We start from the raw sequence: 15,354 nt of genomic DNA on the forward strand, positions 1-15,354 counted from the left end.
CGTTGCTAGCCCCATTGGAGGAGTGTATTGCAGGCTTAGACTCCAAAGACACCATTTCGTGGTCTGATGATATGATCCATGCTTTTCACCTAGCCCAACAAGCCCTGAAGGCTACCAAAAGAATTCACATACCACATCCAAAGGACACCCTTTGGATAGTAACAGACGGTGCTTTGCGCAAGCCTGGCATTGGTGCCACGCTGTACATCTCACGAGGTGACAACAAGCTACTTCTTGCCGGATTTTTCAGCGCCAAACTGCGGAAGTGCCAAGTATCATGGCTTCCATGTGAGGTAGAAGCGTTGTCAATTGGGACTGCTGTCAAACATTACAGCCCTTACATAGTTCAGTCATTAGGACCCTGTTGTGTTCTCACAGACAGTAAACCATGTGTGATGGCGTATGACAAATTATGTCGTGGGGAGTTTTCTGCCAGTCCTCGTGTGTACACATTCTTGTCAACAGTTAGCAGGTACCAGGTTTCTGTTCGTCACGTTGCTGGGGAAGCCATCCTACCCTCGGACCATTCAAGTCGCAACGCCCCTGAGTGCATAGAACCTAACTGCCAAATCTGTTCTTTTGTCGCACAGTCTATGGACTCTGTTGTCCGCAGCACATCCGTATCAGACATTCTAAATGGTTCCACAAAGTTACCATTCACAACGAGATCTGCTTGGTTAGCAATACAACCAGAGTGCTCTGACCTGAGGAGGACTTGCTCCCACCTTCGCCAGGGTACACGTCCTTCCCGTAAAGCAACCAACATCAAAGATATTAAACGTTATCTCAGTGTCGCTATTATAGCTTCTGACGGATTACTAGTAGTTAAGCAGAATGACCCATTTGTACCATCTAAAGAGCTAATCATAATCCCTCGATCAGTACTCCATGGACTACTTACATCGATTCATTTACAGCTCGCCCACCCCAGTGCCAACCAAATGAAAACTATCATGAAACGGTTTTTCTTCGCATTCGATATGGACAAAGCGATTGACAGTATCACCTCTGCATGCTCACAGTGTTCTGCACTTCAGAAGGTTCCAAATTTTATTATTGAGCAAACAACATCAGATCCTCCTGAGACTATAGGAGGCTTATTTGCTGCTGACGTTATGAAGCGAGAAAAACAGCTTGTCTTTATTATGCGTGAGTGTATTTCTTCTTACACCACCGCACGAATCATTGAGGATGAGAAAGCGGAAACCCTCCGCACTGCAGTTATCCAGTCCTGCATAGAGCTTAGACCAATGGATGGACCCTTCGCAGTCATCCGCACTGACCCAGCTCCAGGATTTCAGGCTCTTGTGAATGACAAGATACTACAGTCCCACCGTATTTCAGTTGAAATTGGACGTTTTAAAAATGCCAATAAAAACCCAATTGCAGAGCGTGCAGTCCAAGAACTACGTGAGCACATACTGAGAATTGACCCTACAGCACGAGCAGTTTCTTCTCTTGTGTTATCACTAGCTGTCGCATCTGTCAACTGTACTATTCGTCAAGGTGGACTATTCGCACGAGAGATGCTAACTCAGAGAGATCAGTTCACCAACCGTCAGTTGCCTATATCAGATCGGGAGTGCATTTTGCAGAAACATCTATCTCGCAACGCAAATCACCCAAGCAGTGTTAGTTACTAATGATTTAATTACTTATAGTTACATAAAGTGCTTCATTATCTGTTTTAGTGCATACGGTACAAAGTTTTGTATATTTTTTTGTAGGGATCATATGTATGTACAATGTAAGCACAGGCAAATACACTAAACACGTACATTAAATTTTAGTGCTTTGAAATACATGTAAATGTTAATATTATCATAATTTATTTACTAATGAAATGGTTAAATCCAATGATAGAATGTGTTTAATTCACTATGCATCAATAAAGTAGGCACATATTGGCTACTTATGCAAAGCTAGAAAATATGCGATTCAATTATCCGGACGCTTCATTTATCCGGACGATTTTGCTGGGAACCAAAGTGTCCGGATTAACGAGGCTCCACTGTATATAGCACCCACGTTTTCCAATTACAAATTCTGTAATTCATATATTTTAGACCACATTCATATTTTAAATATAATAAAACAATACAATTCATAGAGATCTCGATAGAAATACTTGAGACCTACTTATTCCAACATCTTACATGTATGTATCAAATGGCAGACCCCCTCCCCCCCTTTACTTATGTTCTATGACCTTGCTATGTACATTTTCCCATAGTTGATACTTTTTAAGAGTATATTATTCACAAAGTAGCATTGCAGGGATTTATCCAGCTTTTATATGTTATTACCCATTTCATATTTAAGGGGATTTTTTTGAGAATTCAATCATGAACTTCATCCAGGGGAAAGAAGGGGGACATTCTCAGCGCCACGGTTGGAGAGAGTCCACAACAAACGTGTCACTGAAATACTCTTTATTTCCCCGAACACGAGCAATAAACAAACTAACAATATGGCGCCAAGCGGGTGAATGAATGCCCGTATTCCGAGCCCGATCATAACTCAACCAACACAGCTGATAACCGTGTTGGCGCAACTTCCCTTTTTCTCTTAATAATGAGTTGTGATTATACAGTAAGACAAAGAAAATAAGCTTTAAGGAAACTAATAAATCAATAAAAACTGATGGGTAACATTTCTTCACATAATGATATATGTGACATGACAAAGCTATTATCTATATGTGAACAGCTAACCTGGCCAAAACAATTATAAAACACACAATGCAATGTAGTCATCATAAGACAGACTATCCTCTGACTACTTGGGGATTATTCTGCCCCTGAACACAAATAAGGTAATACTTATACTATAACTGATTAAAAATAACACTGAGAAAGTACAACAGCTACATTTCAAAATCTTGGTACCGACTCGGTAGACGTATAGTACGGCAGGGGCGAGTAGTAGGTTTGCTTGTCGGTGCAGAACATGGTAGGCTATCTGATGGGTCCAAAGTACCGGTACGCTCCAGAATATTTGAGTCTGTGGTTTCATCCTCAAGTGTGTTATTATCCGGTAGGGGAGACATAATCTCTAAGGGCGTTGGAGGAATGCTATAAGGATAAGAAGCATTGTCCTCTTTTTTTTTTCTATTGTGGTGTAGTGTCTCACAGAACTCTTCTTCCTCAGAATCTGAATCAACGGCATATGATGGGTCATGAGATGGTGAAGGAACGCGATAGCACTCAGACTTCTTAACCTTGTATGATGACTGTCGTAACTGATTGCCCACAAATTTTCTTATTTGACACCATTCTCCATCAGTTGACACAACAAGATAACGGTTCCTGGCTTTGGATTTGTTTCTATCACAAAATAGATACACTAAGTCTCCAACCTCAACCGTGGGTGTGGGAGGGTAATTCTGACAAGGGGCCTTATACTTCTCACTACACGCAATAAAGATCTTATGTGCGAAAATTGGCAATACAATGTCTCGATCGGCACGTGCTATCTAACGGACTTATCATCACACACCACTTAATTGGAGGGAGGTGTTGACAGGGTACAGGTAATCGCGTCAATTAGACAGTTGGGCTTGTTTTCTTTATAATTTACACCTTCCTAACATTGTCCGACACAGACCTTCCCTAAACAAAATTACCGTCCGGATTAACGGTACAATTTTCAATGAATTATAACGTTTTGTAGTAATAAGTGACCGTCCGGATCCGGAACGCGAATTTCCGGATTAATGATGCAAAATAATGTATAAAAATTCCGTTCCCTAGAAAAATCGTCCGGAAGGTGAAGCGTCCGGATTAATGGCGTCCGGATTACCGAGGCTCCATTGTATATAGCCAAATGATGATATATAGGAATGGGATATTTGTTAGAGGATATACCAACAAAATACCCCCCCGCCTTCTCTCTTCGCATCAGAACAACAATCCACATCGTTACATATACAATATTTGAAATCCAAATAGCATTGTAATAGAAATTACATTGACTATTTGATAGGAGATAAATTATTTCAGTGAAAATAAAATACTTTGAATACATAAAAAGTGCGTCACAATGCATGTTGAGTATGACGCAATATGAGGTGAAAGTGTGATGTCAGCATTGATACTGATTGAGTGTAGAAAATGATTTAGATATAATTATACCCGCACTTTCTAAAGAAAGTTCGGGTATGTTGTTGTTACCCTGGTCCGTCCGTCCGTCTGTCACACTTTCTTCTTCCTCAAACTGCTCTTTTATTTCAAGTGGTAACCAATTGATCTTTTGGAATATGATAGGTGGTGTACTGTAGATATATGATAAGGTCTTAGAATATTCAATTTTTTTTAATTTTTATTTATTTTTTGGTCACATACAATACATCAGACACTTACACAAACATACCTTTCATACATGCATACATGCTTCAATCTCCCTGTGGTTTAGGTTACTTGCTGTACAATAGTGAAAGTAATAATAGTAACAATAATACATGTACTAAAAATAATGACAAGTACATGTAGTAATAATTAATCTATTGCAAAAATATTTTTCCACTTCATCCATATTTTATCAAAGTTATGTATTTTAAATGTTTGAATTGCAGCATATTTCTCTACATGATATTTAAACTTTAAGTGACATAGTAATCCTCTTTATTCTGCATTAAACAGATAAATATGTATTGTTTAGCATATAGAATTATAAAGTTTATAGCTTTATTATTTAAAGACAGTGGAATTTCATCAAATATTATATTTGACACATTAAAACCAATTCTTTCTGAAATGTTTCTATATATATGAAGACATAACTCACTCCACAATGTTTGGGTCTTATTACAAGAAGTAAAAATATGTGTTTTTGTTTCAATATTACTTGTACAAAATCTACAGAAATCATTTGTTTTAACACTAATGTTTTTCAAATAATAACCAACAGGAAGAATTCTATGTAAAATTCTAAACTGTAGCCACTGAACAGAAGAATCACTAGATGTTTTGAAACAAATTTTAAAAACATCTTGCACTGAAATATCATCTACTCCATTTGCCCATAGAAGTTGGGATATCTTCTTTTGCATTTAAAATATTGTAAATAATATTAGAACATCTTTCATGCAATAAAACTGGTTTAAAAAATTTGTTTGGTTGAGTGTCTATCAATTGACAGACATTTTAAATATTTTGAAATTGCAGTAATAATGCTATTATATTTCATTATATTTACATTTGCAACTGTTTTCTCCTACATAACACTATTACGAGCAATACGTATTTATTTCTGGATAAATCTACTACGGGGTCAACTGTGCGTATGAACATTTGTTAAAAGTAGGTAACAGGTACTATTTTTACTAAGGCAATACACATCTAGCAATCGCTCTCACTTACTACAGAAATCTTTCAACAGATGAAATCAACACCACAAAATGTATTTACGGTTTTATTTGTATTCCAAGCAGTGGACTTTCATCAATAATTGATAAAAGCATAACTGTAAACAATGTCTTTAGTTATTAGCCTACTAGGCCTAATGTATGTCTAAAATTTCGTCTGCTACAACTTCACCCTGGTCATCGGTGATGCGGAATTGTACCTACTGCTAGACGATGACATTAGGCTTTAGCAAAAAGGTCGTTCACAGGATGTATGGCCGATAAGTCGTCAAAGTGCATTAAGACCTACACACCACACTGCTTCCGTGCCACAGCAGCCATAGTGCTTGATGTCGGTTTCCAAGTTTATGTCGGGACATCGAAGCGAGGCGTCGTTAAAAACCTATTACAAAAAATTATTGAGTCAAAAGAAGCGTTCAGTGAGCTCATGTTTATCAACAATTACATATCCAAATCCAAACCGTCCCTTACCTTCGTGCAGTTCCACATTCTCTGCGATGTTCAGTTCTTTCCGGAGATTCATCTGAGTTGCGTCCTCTGTCCTGTCTATAAATAATTTGCCTACACCTGACGACTGCCGTCCTGTTCTTCATGTTCCTCCATCTCAGTCTTCTGTTAACTCCGTAATATCCACAGAATATCTTTCAAAGTCGGTCTTCAACGTCTTCACTTTTCAAAAGTCAAAGCGCATCACAACTCTAAGTGTAACACTGCGCATCCCCGTTTAAATCATAATTCCCCCACCCCCTAAAATTAGACATATGGAAGAGTTTTCCATTATATACTTCCGAGTTAATGTATAAGTATATGTTGATATACTTGCTTTCTAGCGTCTTAATAATTAAAACAGTTCTTCACTTTATAGAACTTTGTTTTGTGATGTCGTCATTTTGAACATCTATGACGCTTCGTTGTGGACGTCAACAATTTGAAATGTATGGAAACGTGTTGTTAACACAATTCAGCAATGTTACCGACCAAAAATGTAAATATAAGTAATAAGGTATCATTTAAAAATATTTATCGGGATATATAAATACGGGTTGGTACATGATCAAATTTTCCATAAAGCCCTTCGGGCTTTATGGAATTTGATCACGTGACCAACCCGTATTTATATCCCAATAAATATTTTTAAATGATACCTTATTTCTTAAACACATACTTCTTGAAGATTGTATAAACACTGAAATTTTTCTACGGTATGGAAGTTACAATCAGTATCAAAAAAATCTTAAACAACTTTAGTCCCTTTTTCATACCATTTCTCATAAAACACAGGTTTACCGCAATTCTGATATTAGAATTGTACCACACTGGAATATTATGAAAATGAGTTTTAATATTTGGAAGATTTTGACTAGTCTTCAAATAAAAAAAAAAACAAGCATTAAAAACATCCTTCCAAAAAACATTGCTTTTAACACGTAATTGTTTCACAATAAAACTATCTCCAAAGTCATATAATTTCTTTAAAATATCATTTCCATACATGGCAAAAAGAATATTCATCCATGGTTTCTGACAGTTGGACCTAGTAAGCCTTTTAATCCAAGAGCATTTAAATGATGTAATAAAGTTGCTTATATCAACTATCTTGATACCACCCGATAAATAGTCTTGTGTTATCACAGACCTCTTAACTTTGTCTACACTAGATTTCCATAGGAATTGAAAAATAATTCTGTATAAATAAGAAATTGTTTCTTTCTTTTGAGTAGGAAGTGATATAAACAAATGATTCAATTTTGGAATAAGCAAGGTTTTAATGACAGTACCCCGCCAAATGGGAGTAAAAATTCTTCTTTTCCACTGTTCAATAAGAGCAACGATTTTTGGTATTTGAATTCCGAAATTTATATCTTCAATTTCTGTACGGTCAACTGAAAAATTAATACCCAATAAATTAAAAGTTGTTGATTCCCAATCTATTTTCCATCTTGTATGGTGAAAAACTTGATCTGAAAATTTCTTTGAACCAATCCAAACAATTTTGGTTTTAGAAGAATTAATCCTTAGCCCAGAAAAACTGGGGGGAAATTCTATCGTACATGTATCTAGAGCTGCAAAAAGCGATTCATGTGAACCGTCAAGGGCTAATGAAGAATCATCTGCATATTGCGATATTTTGTGTTCTGTGTTTTCTATACATATGCCTTTTATACTTGCAATGGGATCCCTCTGCCTACATCCCCTTTGTATATCAAACTGTTCAGATAAAAAGCCACTCTGTAAAACTGAGGATCTGGAATTTGTGTTTAAGATCTTTATCAATTGAATAAAGTTTTCCCCAAAGCCAAAATACTTTAAAACTTTATATATGAATGACCATGACATTCATTCGAAGGCCTTTTCAAAATTAATGAGAACCAGAAGGCCTGGGATATTATTTCTTTCAGTGTATGACATAATATCATAGATAAATCTAGTATTCTCCCCTATATATCTACCTTTTAAAAAAACAGACTGTGTATCGGATATTATATAATCCAAAACTTGTTTAATTCTAAAGCTGAGATAACCAAATATAATTTTGTATAATACATTTAAAAGAGTAATTGGTCGCCAGTTTTTAAAAAACTGTCTTGGTTTATCCCCTTTAAGTAAGCATGAAATGATTCCTAGTCTTTGCGAAATAGGAAGTTCCCTCTTATGATATATACAATTAATAGCTCTAACAACATAATATTTAATGTCATTCCAAATTTTTTTTTAAGAATTCAGTTGTATAACCATCGCTACCAGGGGATTTGTTGTTTTTCATATTTTTTAACACTTTAAGAATCTCTGCTTCGTCAATATCATCCTCCAGTTTTTTGGTTGCATGTGTATCTAACTTAGAGAATTGTTATCTGAGATGATGCTTTCCAGGTCGACATTAATTAAGTTAAAATCATTATTAGTATATAAGGCTTCTTAATATTTCTTGAAACCTTCTAATATATCTGATTGTTTGTAAATTGTACCAGTATCCAACTGAATTTTTTTGATAGTTTTATTTAAATAATTTCGGGATTCTAAATTACAAAAGTATTTTGAAGGTTTTTCCCTTTCCTCTATCCAACGTGCACGAGACCTTATCATGTGGCCTTGTAGCTTTTCTTTTCTAATGTTTTCAAGAGCTGCTCTCTTCTCATCTAGAATATTAAAATCAATAGGAGAGTCAGACTCTAAAATTTCAATTTCATCTAAAAGTTTCTTTTCTTTGATGTCTTTTTCTCTTTTCTTAAATGCTGAGTACGATATAGTAATTCCCCTAATTTCCATCATTAAAACCTCCAGAAATAAACTTTCATCAATACCGTTTTTGCATTGAAAATTTATATTATCTATGTTATCCAAATATTGGCTAGTAACGGATTGAATAGTTTCTTTGACCTTCATAACATATTTTTGTCTGTTAATAAATTGTTATTAAATTTCCAAAGGCCACGCCCTCTTGTAAAGGGATTAAATTTTAATTCAAGAATAACATCAGAATGATCAGATCTATATCCTGGCTTTATGGTACAGTTTTCAACCAAATTTGACAAACTATCATTTATCTGGATTTAGCACTCTGTAGTAATCTAAAAGTTGTAGATCATCCATGATTTCTAGAACTTTAGCACGTGCTTTGGGATTATTAATTCCACAATACTTATAAGTATCCAGTGAAGGGTTTAATGTGAGATTAAAGTCACCACATAGAATAAAATATTCATTGTCAAATTCCCAAACAAAATATTTCGTACATTTTCGTAAAATTGAGGGTTATCAGTATTAGGCCCGTATATATTAATACGAGTTACTTTGTTCTCTTCAATTGTCATATCAAGTGCAAGTAAATTAAGGGTTTGGATATTCAAGGGACACCCCGGCGCCATGTCGCTGTGGGTCACCTAAGTCACTCCGGTGAATTATTGCAATTGCTCTGCATCCTTAATGTGTTAACAATTAAAGATTGTTAACGTCTTGATAAATACCATTCCACGTCTTTTCAAATTTGGTATGAAGCATTTTTGGGACAAATGAGACCAAAAAAAAATTTCATTTCAGGACTCCTGAACCCCGAGGCTTTAGGGGCATGACAAAAATTCTGACAAATATTGACAAATGTCATTAACAACTCCATCTCTGTATGAACAATTAAATGACAGTCATGTACATCAGGAAAGCCTCTACGAAATTGTAAATTTTCATAATCCCCAGAGTAGAGGTTCTGACTCCAGACCAGGGTGAAACTTGGCATATGGTGTTTGTGTAAAACATTTGAATAACATTTTTTTTCTAATGATGCTAAATTGAAACTAAATTGATAGGAGCAGGTTGCCCTTTACCCAATTTGTAAAAGTTGATGATCCCAAGGGTTCAGTATGATGTCAAAATTACCATAATGATTATCATTGTCGTAATTAAACCATGGGTTATTGTTTCCATTCTATCTACATTTCTTAAATGAAATGGAAAGAATATATGGTTTGCAACAATAAATGATTAAATCGTCTTTATCATTTAAAATACTTCTGTAATTTTGTAAATTGTAAACCCCAGGGTTCTGGCTCTAGATTGGATTCAAAATAGTCATATATAACGTTGATAAAACTTATATGAAGTAACATGTCTCATTGGTATGGACACTTTTGGGCCATTTGTCTTTTAAGAAGACACCTTGTATGATATTGTTGCTGAACATTAGAATTTAGTTTATATAGACATAACACGAAAATTATTGTAGTTTTCTTAGCCCTTGGAGCTTGTGATATTTTTTTTTAATTGGTACTTATGTGACTAATAAGACCTCTGTGTCTCTTGTATCATTGTACTTTAGGACTGGAGAAAACTGTAAGACAAAATTGATGTATTATATGTAGATATTTTCTGTTTATAAGGTAAATTAAAATACATAAAGATTGAACAAAATGGAAAATTAAATACTGAGTTTTACTTCTCATTGTTTTCAGTTGCGTCAGAATGTGATCATGTTAATGGTACATGTATGGAAGGATGTGGTAGAGGCTATAGAGGGGGAAATTGTACTGAACGTGAGTAACGATTGATTTCACATATTGCATAATTTGTTCAATTCTGAATTGTTTCTCCTGAATGTTTGCGTTATTATTTACATAAGGAACTGGAAATAACATTTCCTTAGAATTGTGTGACTAAACAAAATCGGACTGATTGATTAAAGATTGATGGCTTGTTTTGGTTTTTACGTCCCGTCGAAAATTTTGAGACGTCACCAGTTGTAGGTGAAGTATCACAAATTTATACCGACTGTTTGATTAAAAAGCAAAATATTCCTGGATTCTGTTAATGGAAGGGAGACAATTTAGTCTATATTCTTTCTTCATTTGTTCTCAGTGAACGTTACGGACCATATATTGGAAGAGATTAGGGTTGTACAATATTACTGACATATCGGTATTTTGTGATATGCGATACGATATATATTTCAGTATGAAAATGAATAGCATGAGTTAACAGATTTTGTATACCGATCCCAACTAAAGCACTAAGAATACGCCGGTTTCGAGATACGTCCGAGTTATTTCCCTTTGGAGAACTCTCGTACATAGTAAGGCGCGAAAGAATTTGTTTACACGCGGGAGTGGGACAGATATTCATCATAGCGTAAGTGAATGTACTCAGTAAGTTTCTCATACGCTGTTTGTAAAGCCGAATTCGACTGATACACAAACTAAGTAAGTGATAAATATTTAGAGAGTAATTAAATACATAGAATTATTATCCTATCACGTTGCTTCGCTGGTCATAAGTACCATATCCAAGACATTTCTTGCAAATATGACATTGTTTGTATGTTTCCACTTCGGTAAAACATTTCTTTCGATAGTAATTAGTATTTCCCACATTTACATATTTAAAGAGAAGCCGCTTTTAATACATTTCATCGTCTTCCTCGTTGGCTGTATATCCATTCTGTCCCACTTAGGCATTCAAAGTTCCACTAAATGCACCTCCTATACAGAAGAGTTCGTATCTCGAAACTGACTTATTAGATTTGCAGGAAAAAATGTCCTATTTATCAAAATTGTGATTGAATAAATATAATACCGAAATCCTATTTAATAGAAAAATCCTATCATAAGGATGGATTTGAATGTATGTCCCCCGTTAATCACGGTCGTCTTAAAGTTTCTAAAACCATATCATCTCCTGCCTCCTGACAGCTGATAGAATGTGGTCGTCTTGGTATATATCCCTCCTAACTCATTTATAAAACAATTTTCTAATCAAATCGGAAGTCATTTATGTTCATTTATTTTAAATATGTTTAAGTTAGAAAATGTGTTTAAGTTAGAAAACAATGAAAATATACAAGCTCCTGCGGGCATTCGGGTTAGAATATGTCCTCACTACCCTTTGCTTGTCGTAAAGGGCGATTAAATTCTACACACTATTTTGATTGATTGATTGTTTAGTGCTTAACGTCCCTCTCGAGAATATTTCGCTCATATGGAGACGTCACCACTATGTTCGGCGCTTATAACCATTGAGCAGGGAGGGTCTTTATCGTGCTACACCTGCTGTGACATGGGACCTCGGTTTTTGCGGTATCATCCGAAGAACCGCCCCATTTAGTCGCCTTCTACGACAAGCAAGGGATACCGAGGACCTATTCTAACTCGAATCGCCAAGGGACCACACCATTTTGTAATCATGTATCATTTTGATAATGTAAATTAAAATAAATCCAGTAACAATTGTTTTAGATCATATGATACTGTATATAATTATATATGGTAACATGTTTTATCAATATATTCATCGTCGAAAACCACGCCTATCATACGATACTCCCAAACTTGATATGCATGCCTAGCGATGATACAATATATTTGGTTTAATGTATTATAAACAAACCAAGCTATTCACGCATTTATATCTGCTGAGCAATATCATGTTAGACTTCGAGGAGTAACAATATTTTAATTTTATTGGTACATGATTTGTATAGTAGATTATAAATATATGTTACGTGATGAAAATGTGACTAGAAAGTCCTAAATTTGAATTTTTGCATCAGCTTTGAAGGAAAACTCGAAAATTTCTGGTAGTTAAAGGGTTAAAGCAATATGAGTTGTAATCATCGTTAATTTTTTGTGAGATTAAATTTAAGTCTACACCATTCAACCCAATCAAGGAAATGACATTGAAAATGAAATAACAAACTTTCATTCCTTGTAATATAGTGTTTAGAAAGAAAATAATTATTTGACTTGCAAGACAGTACACGTATATGTCTGACGTAAACGCAGTATGCAAGTGTCTTTATGTCAAAGGCTCAGAGAAAAATTTATACGCATGCACAAACAGTTGTCTTTTAAATAAATGTCAAAACAAGGTATGACGTCACAGCATGAAGTGTGAGCTTCGAAGACTTTTAACGAAACTTTGGGGACCAATCCTTTATATAATTCATAAATAACTGTGCTAAAACGGATGCTACGGATTGTATTTTGGATATTATTTTGCATAAAATCTGCATTAACAAATGTCGCTGTTTATATTGCTTTAAAGAGGTTCACACCTGAGATTTGGGGTAGTGTCATTTTTTGGGGTGAATTATATTTCTGATTTTTACAGTGAAGGAGAATTAGGAAATTAAAATGAAAAACTGGGGTCGCAATGCTTATTATTGAGCTACAGTGTTCTAAACATGGTCTTTTTGCACTTAAAATTTCTTCAATTAAACTTGATTTGTCTTTTGGTGTCAACACAACGTAAGCAACACAAATCAATCATTGCATAAAATGGATACATAATCATGTCTTCTAACACTACAGACAACAAAAAAGTTTAATACACTGCATTTAACTGCACTTAATATACGAAACAATTCATGATATCAAATTTGAAAGTTTAAAAGGACATTAACGGCAAACTGACAACTCAACTGTATGACAAACGGGATGATTTCAGCTTCTCCATCGTCAACTTCCCATATTTATGTAGCATTATTCCATTATCACCTGCATATGGTGTTTATATATCTCAACTGATTCGATATGCAAGAGCTTGTTCTGCGTATAGTTGTTTTTTAAATCGAGGTAAGCTACTGACAAACAAGTTGATGGTACAGGGTTTTCTACCGTCTCGATTGAAGTCAGCATTTCTCAAATTCTATGGTCGTTATAAAGATCTAGTTCGTCAATACAACCTCGCATTGGGTCGAATGCTCTCTGACGTGTTTCATACCGGTTGTTAAGCCGTTCTTGGCACACTGATTTTGACTGCGGGTAACTCCGTTTACCTGATCAGGATATAGGGCTCACGGCGGGTGTGACCGGTCAACAGGGGATGCTTACTCCTCCAAGGCACCTGATCCCACCTCTGGTGTGTCCAGGGGTCCGTGTTTGCCTAACTATCTATTTTGTATTGCTTATAGGAGTTATGAGATTGATCACTGTTCGTTATCTTCACCTTGCATTAGGAGTAATGTCAGTTTCTAAAATTTCGCATAATTCTCAACGTCTTGTCTTAAAATCTAAAATGGAACTTTTAAAAAAAGTGCGGGATAGAAACCAAATTCTTGAGGTATTGGCGAAATACTGAATTTTTATACAAAATTTCAAGTAAATTAATTTAAAGTTTTTTAGGACTCGGTGTTCTGTTTGGAAAGAATAAATCAACCAAATTGATAAATTACAACATTTGAACTAGTTCCAAGTATCAACTACATGTATCATAAATTATAAAACTGAAATACACGTATAGAAGTATGAAAATCAAAGATATATTACCTGAAACTGTAATATCACAGAAGTTTATATGTTTTGGATTGATCAATCCTTCTGCCACAAAACAGTCCCTGCAAAACCTTTTCAAAATTTCAATTGACAGAACATTTTTTTAACTGGACAGGGTTCAGTACTAGATGTGTGATATATTTGCACCAATGGGATCAATATTGAACCAGTAAATACTTAGTTGTAGTATCCTGCGCAGTTGTGCTCAAAAGACTGGGGATTAAAAATATCCCAAATTTCATGCCACATAACAAAACTGGTTTAAGATATGTAGACTGCTTTTAAGAAGGAGGTAATGATTAACTTAAGGAAGTTACCTCCTGAGCTTCTGAGCACAACTGCACAGTCCTGGTGCTACAACTAAGTATTTACTGGTTCAATACTGATCCCATTTGTGCAAACATATTACACATCGATTACTGAAACCTATCCCGTTGAATTTTTTTTCCTTCAAAGGACTCGAGCCACGAACACCCTGTAATGGCCTATGCTTGGGGTGAAATCTAAAGTGTCTTTTGCTGATTTTTTTCTATCCTAGATTTCCATGTATACTATTTACCCAAATCACATGTCACCTTAATTTGTGAAACCGGATGTTGATTACTTGAAATTAAACGTCAAACCCATACATGTATTTGATTTTTTCCCCGGATTTTACCACCTCTTTTTTCACTTTGAGGCAATAATTTTTATATTGCGTATGTTTCGCTCTAAGATTTAATTTCATTGAATAATAATTGGTAATCAGTATATGTGATGCATTGTGATTACTGCGGATACAGGTGCCAATTAAAATGCTTCATTATGTTGATTCCTAAAAATTAGATACGCGAGTATTACAGAATTTCCATTCTACAGCAAGTATTACCAATTATATAGCCGGGAGTTAACATTTTCAACCAAATCTTTTAAAATTTTGCACCTCGAATCAGTACGCTACGCGGGGTTATCACTAAGCCGACCGCTCATTGGGCCATTGATATATGTCAGTGCATATGAATTGGAAGTGCGGGAATAGTAGTAAAAACTTCTGTTACATTCCACTTTTATTTGAAAATGATAAGTAATCTTTCTGATTTTGTCTGGGGGGAAAACAACAACATACAATATCCCTCACACATAATCTTGCTCATTTACTTAAAGTGTCTCCAGTCATTCAGCTATATTCTGATATATTTCCAGTTAATATATTCCCGCACATGAGTTTAATCACAGGGGCTAAACCCGTTTTGG

General features: G+C 35.2%; 1 protein-coding gene across 1 annotated transcript in view; it reads left to right on the forward strand.

The window, feature by feature from the left end:
- The window catches only part of LOC125676543 (multiple epidermal growth factor-like domains protein 10), a 114,903-nt gene that overhangs the window by 63,000 nt on the left and 36,549 nt on the right, over positions 1 to 15,354 (forward strand). The window contains exon 9 of the mRNA XM_056160870.1: positions 10,309 to 10,389. Coding sequence (XP_056016845.1) covers positions 10,309 to 10,389 — 81 coding nt within the window. The remainder of the gene's footprint in view (positions 1 to 10,308; positions 10,390 to 15,354) is intronic.

Source organism: Ostrea edulis, chromosome 3, assembly GCF_947568905.1.
Source record: "Ostrea edulis chromosome 3, xbOstEdul1.1, whole genome shotgun sequence".
In the NCBI taxonomy this organism is placed as follows: domain Eukaryota; kingdom Metazoa; phylum Mollusca; class Bivalvia; order Ostreida; family Ostreidae; genus Ostrea; species Ostrea edulis.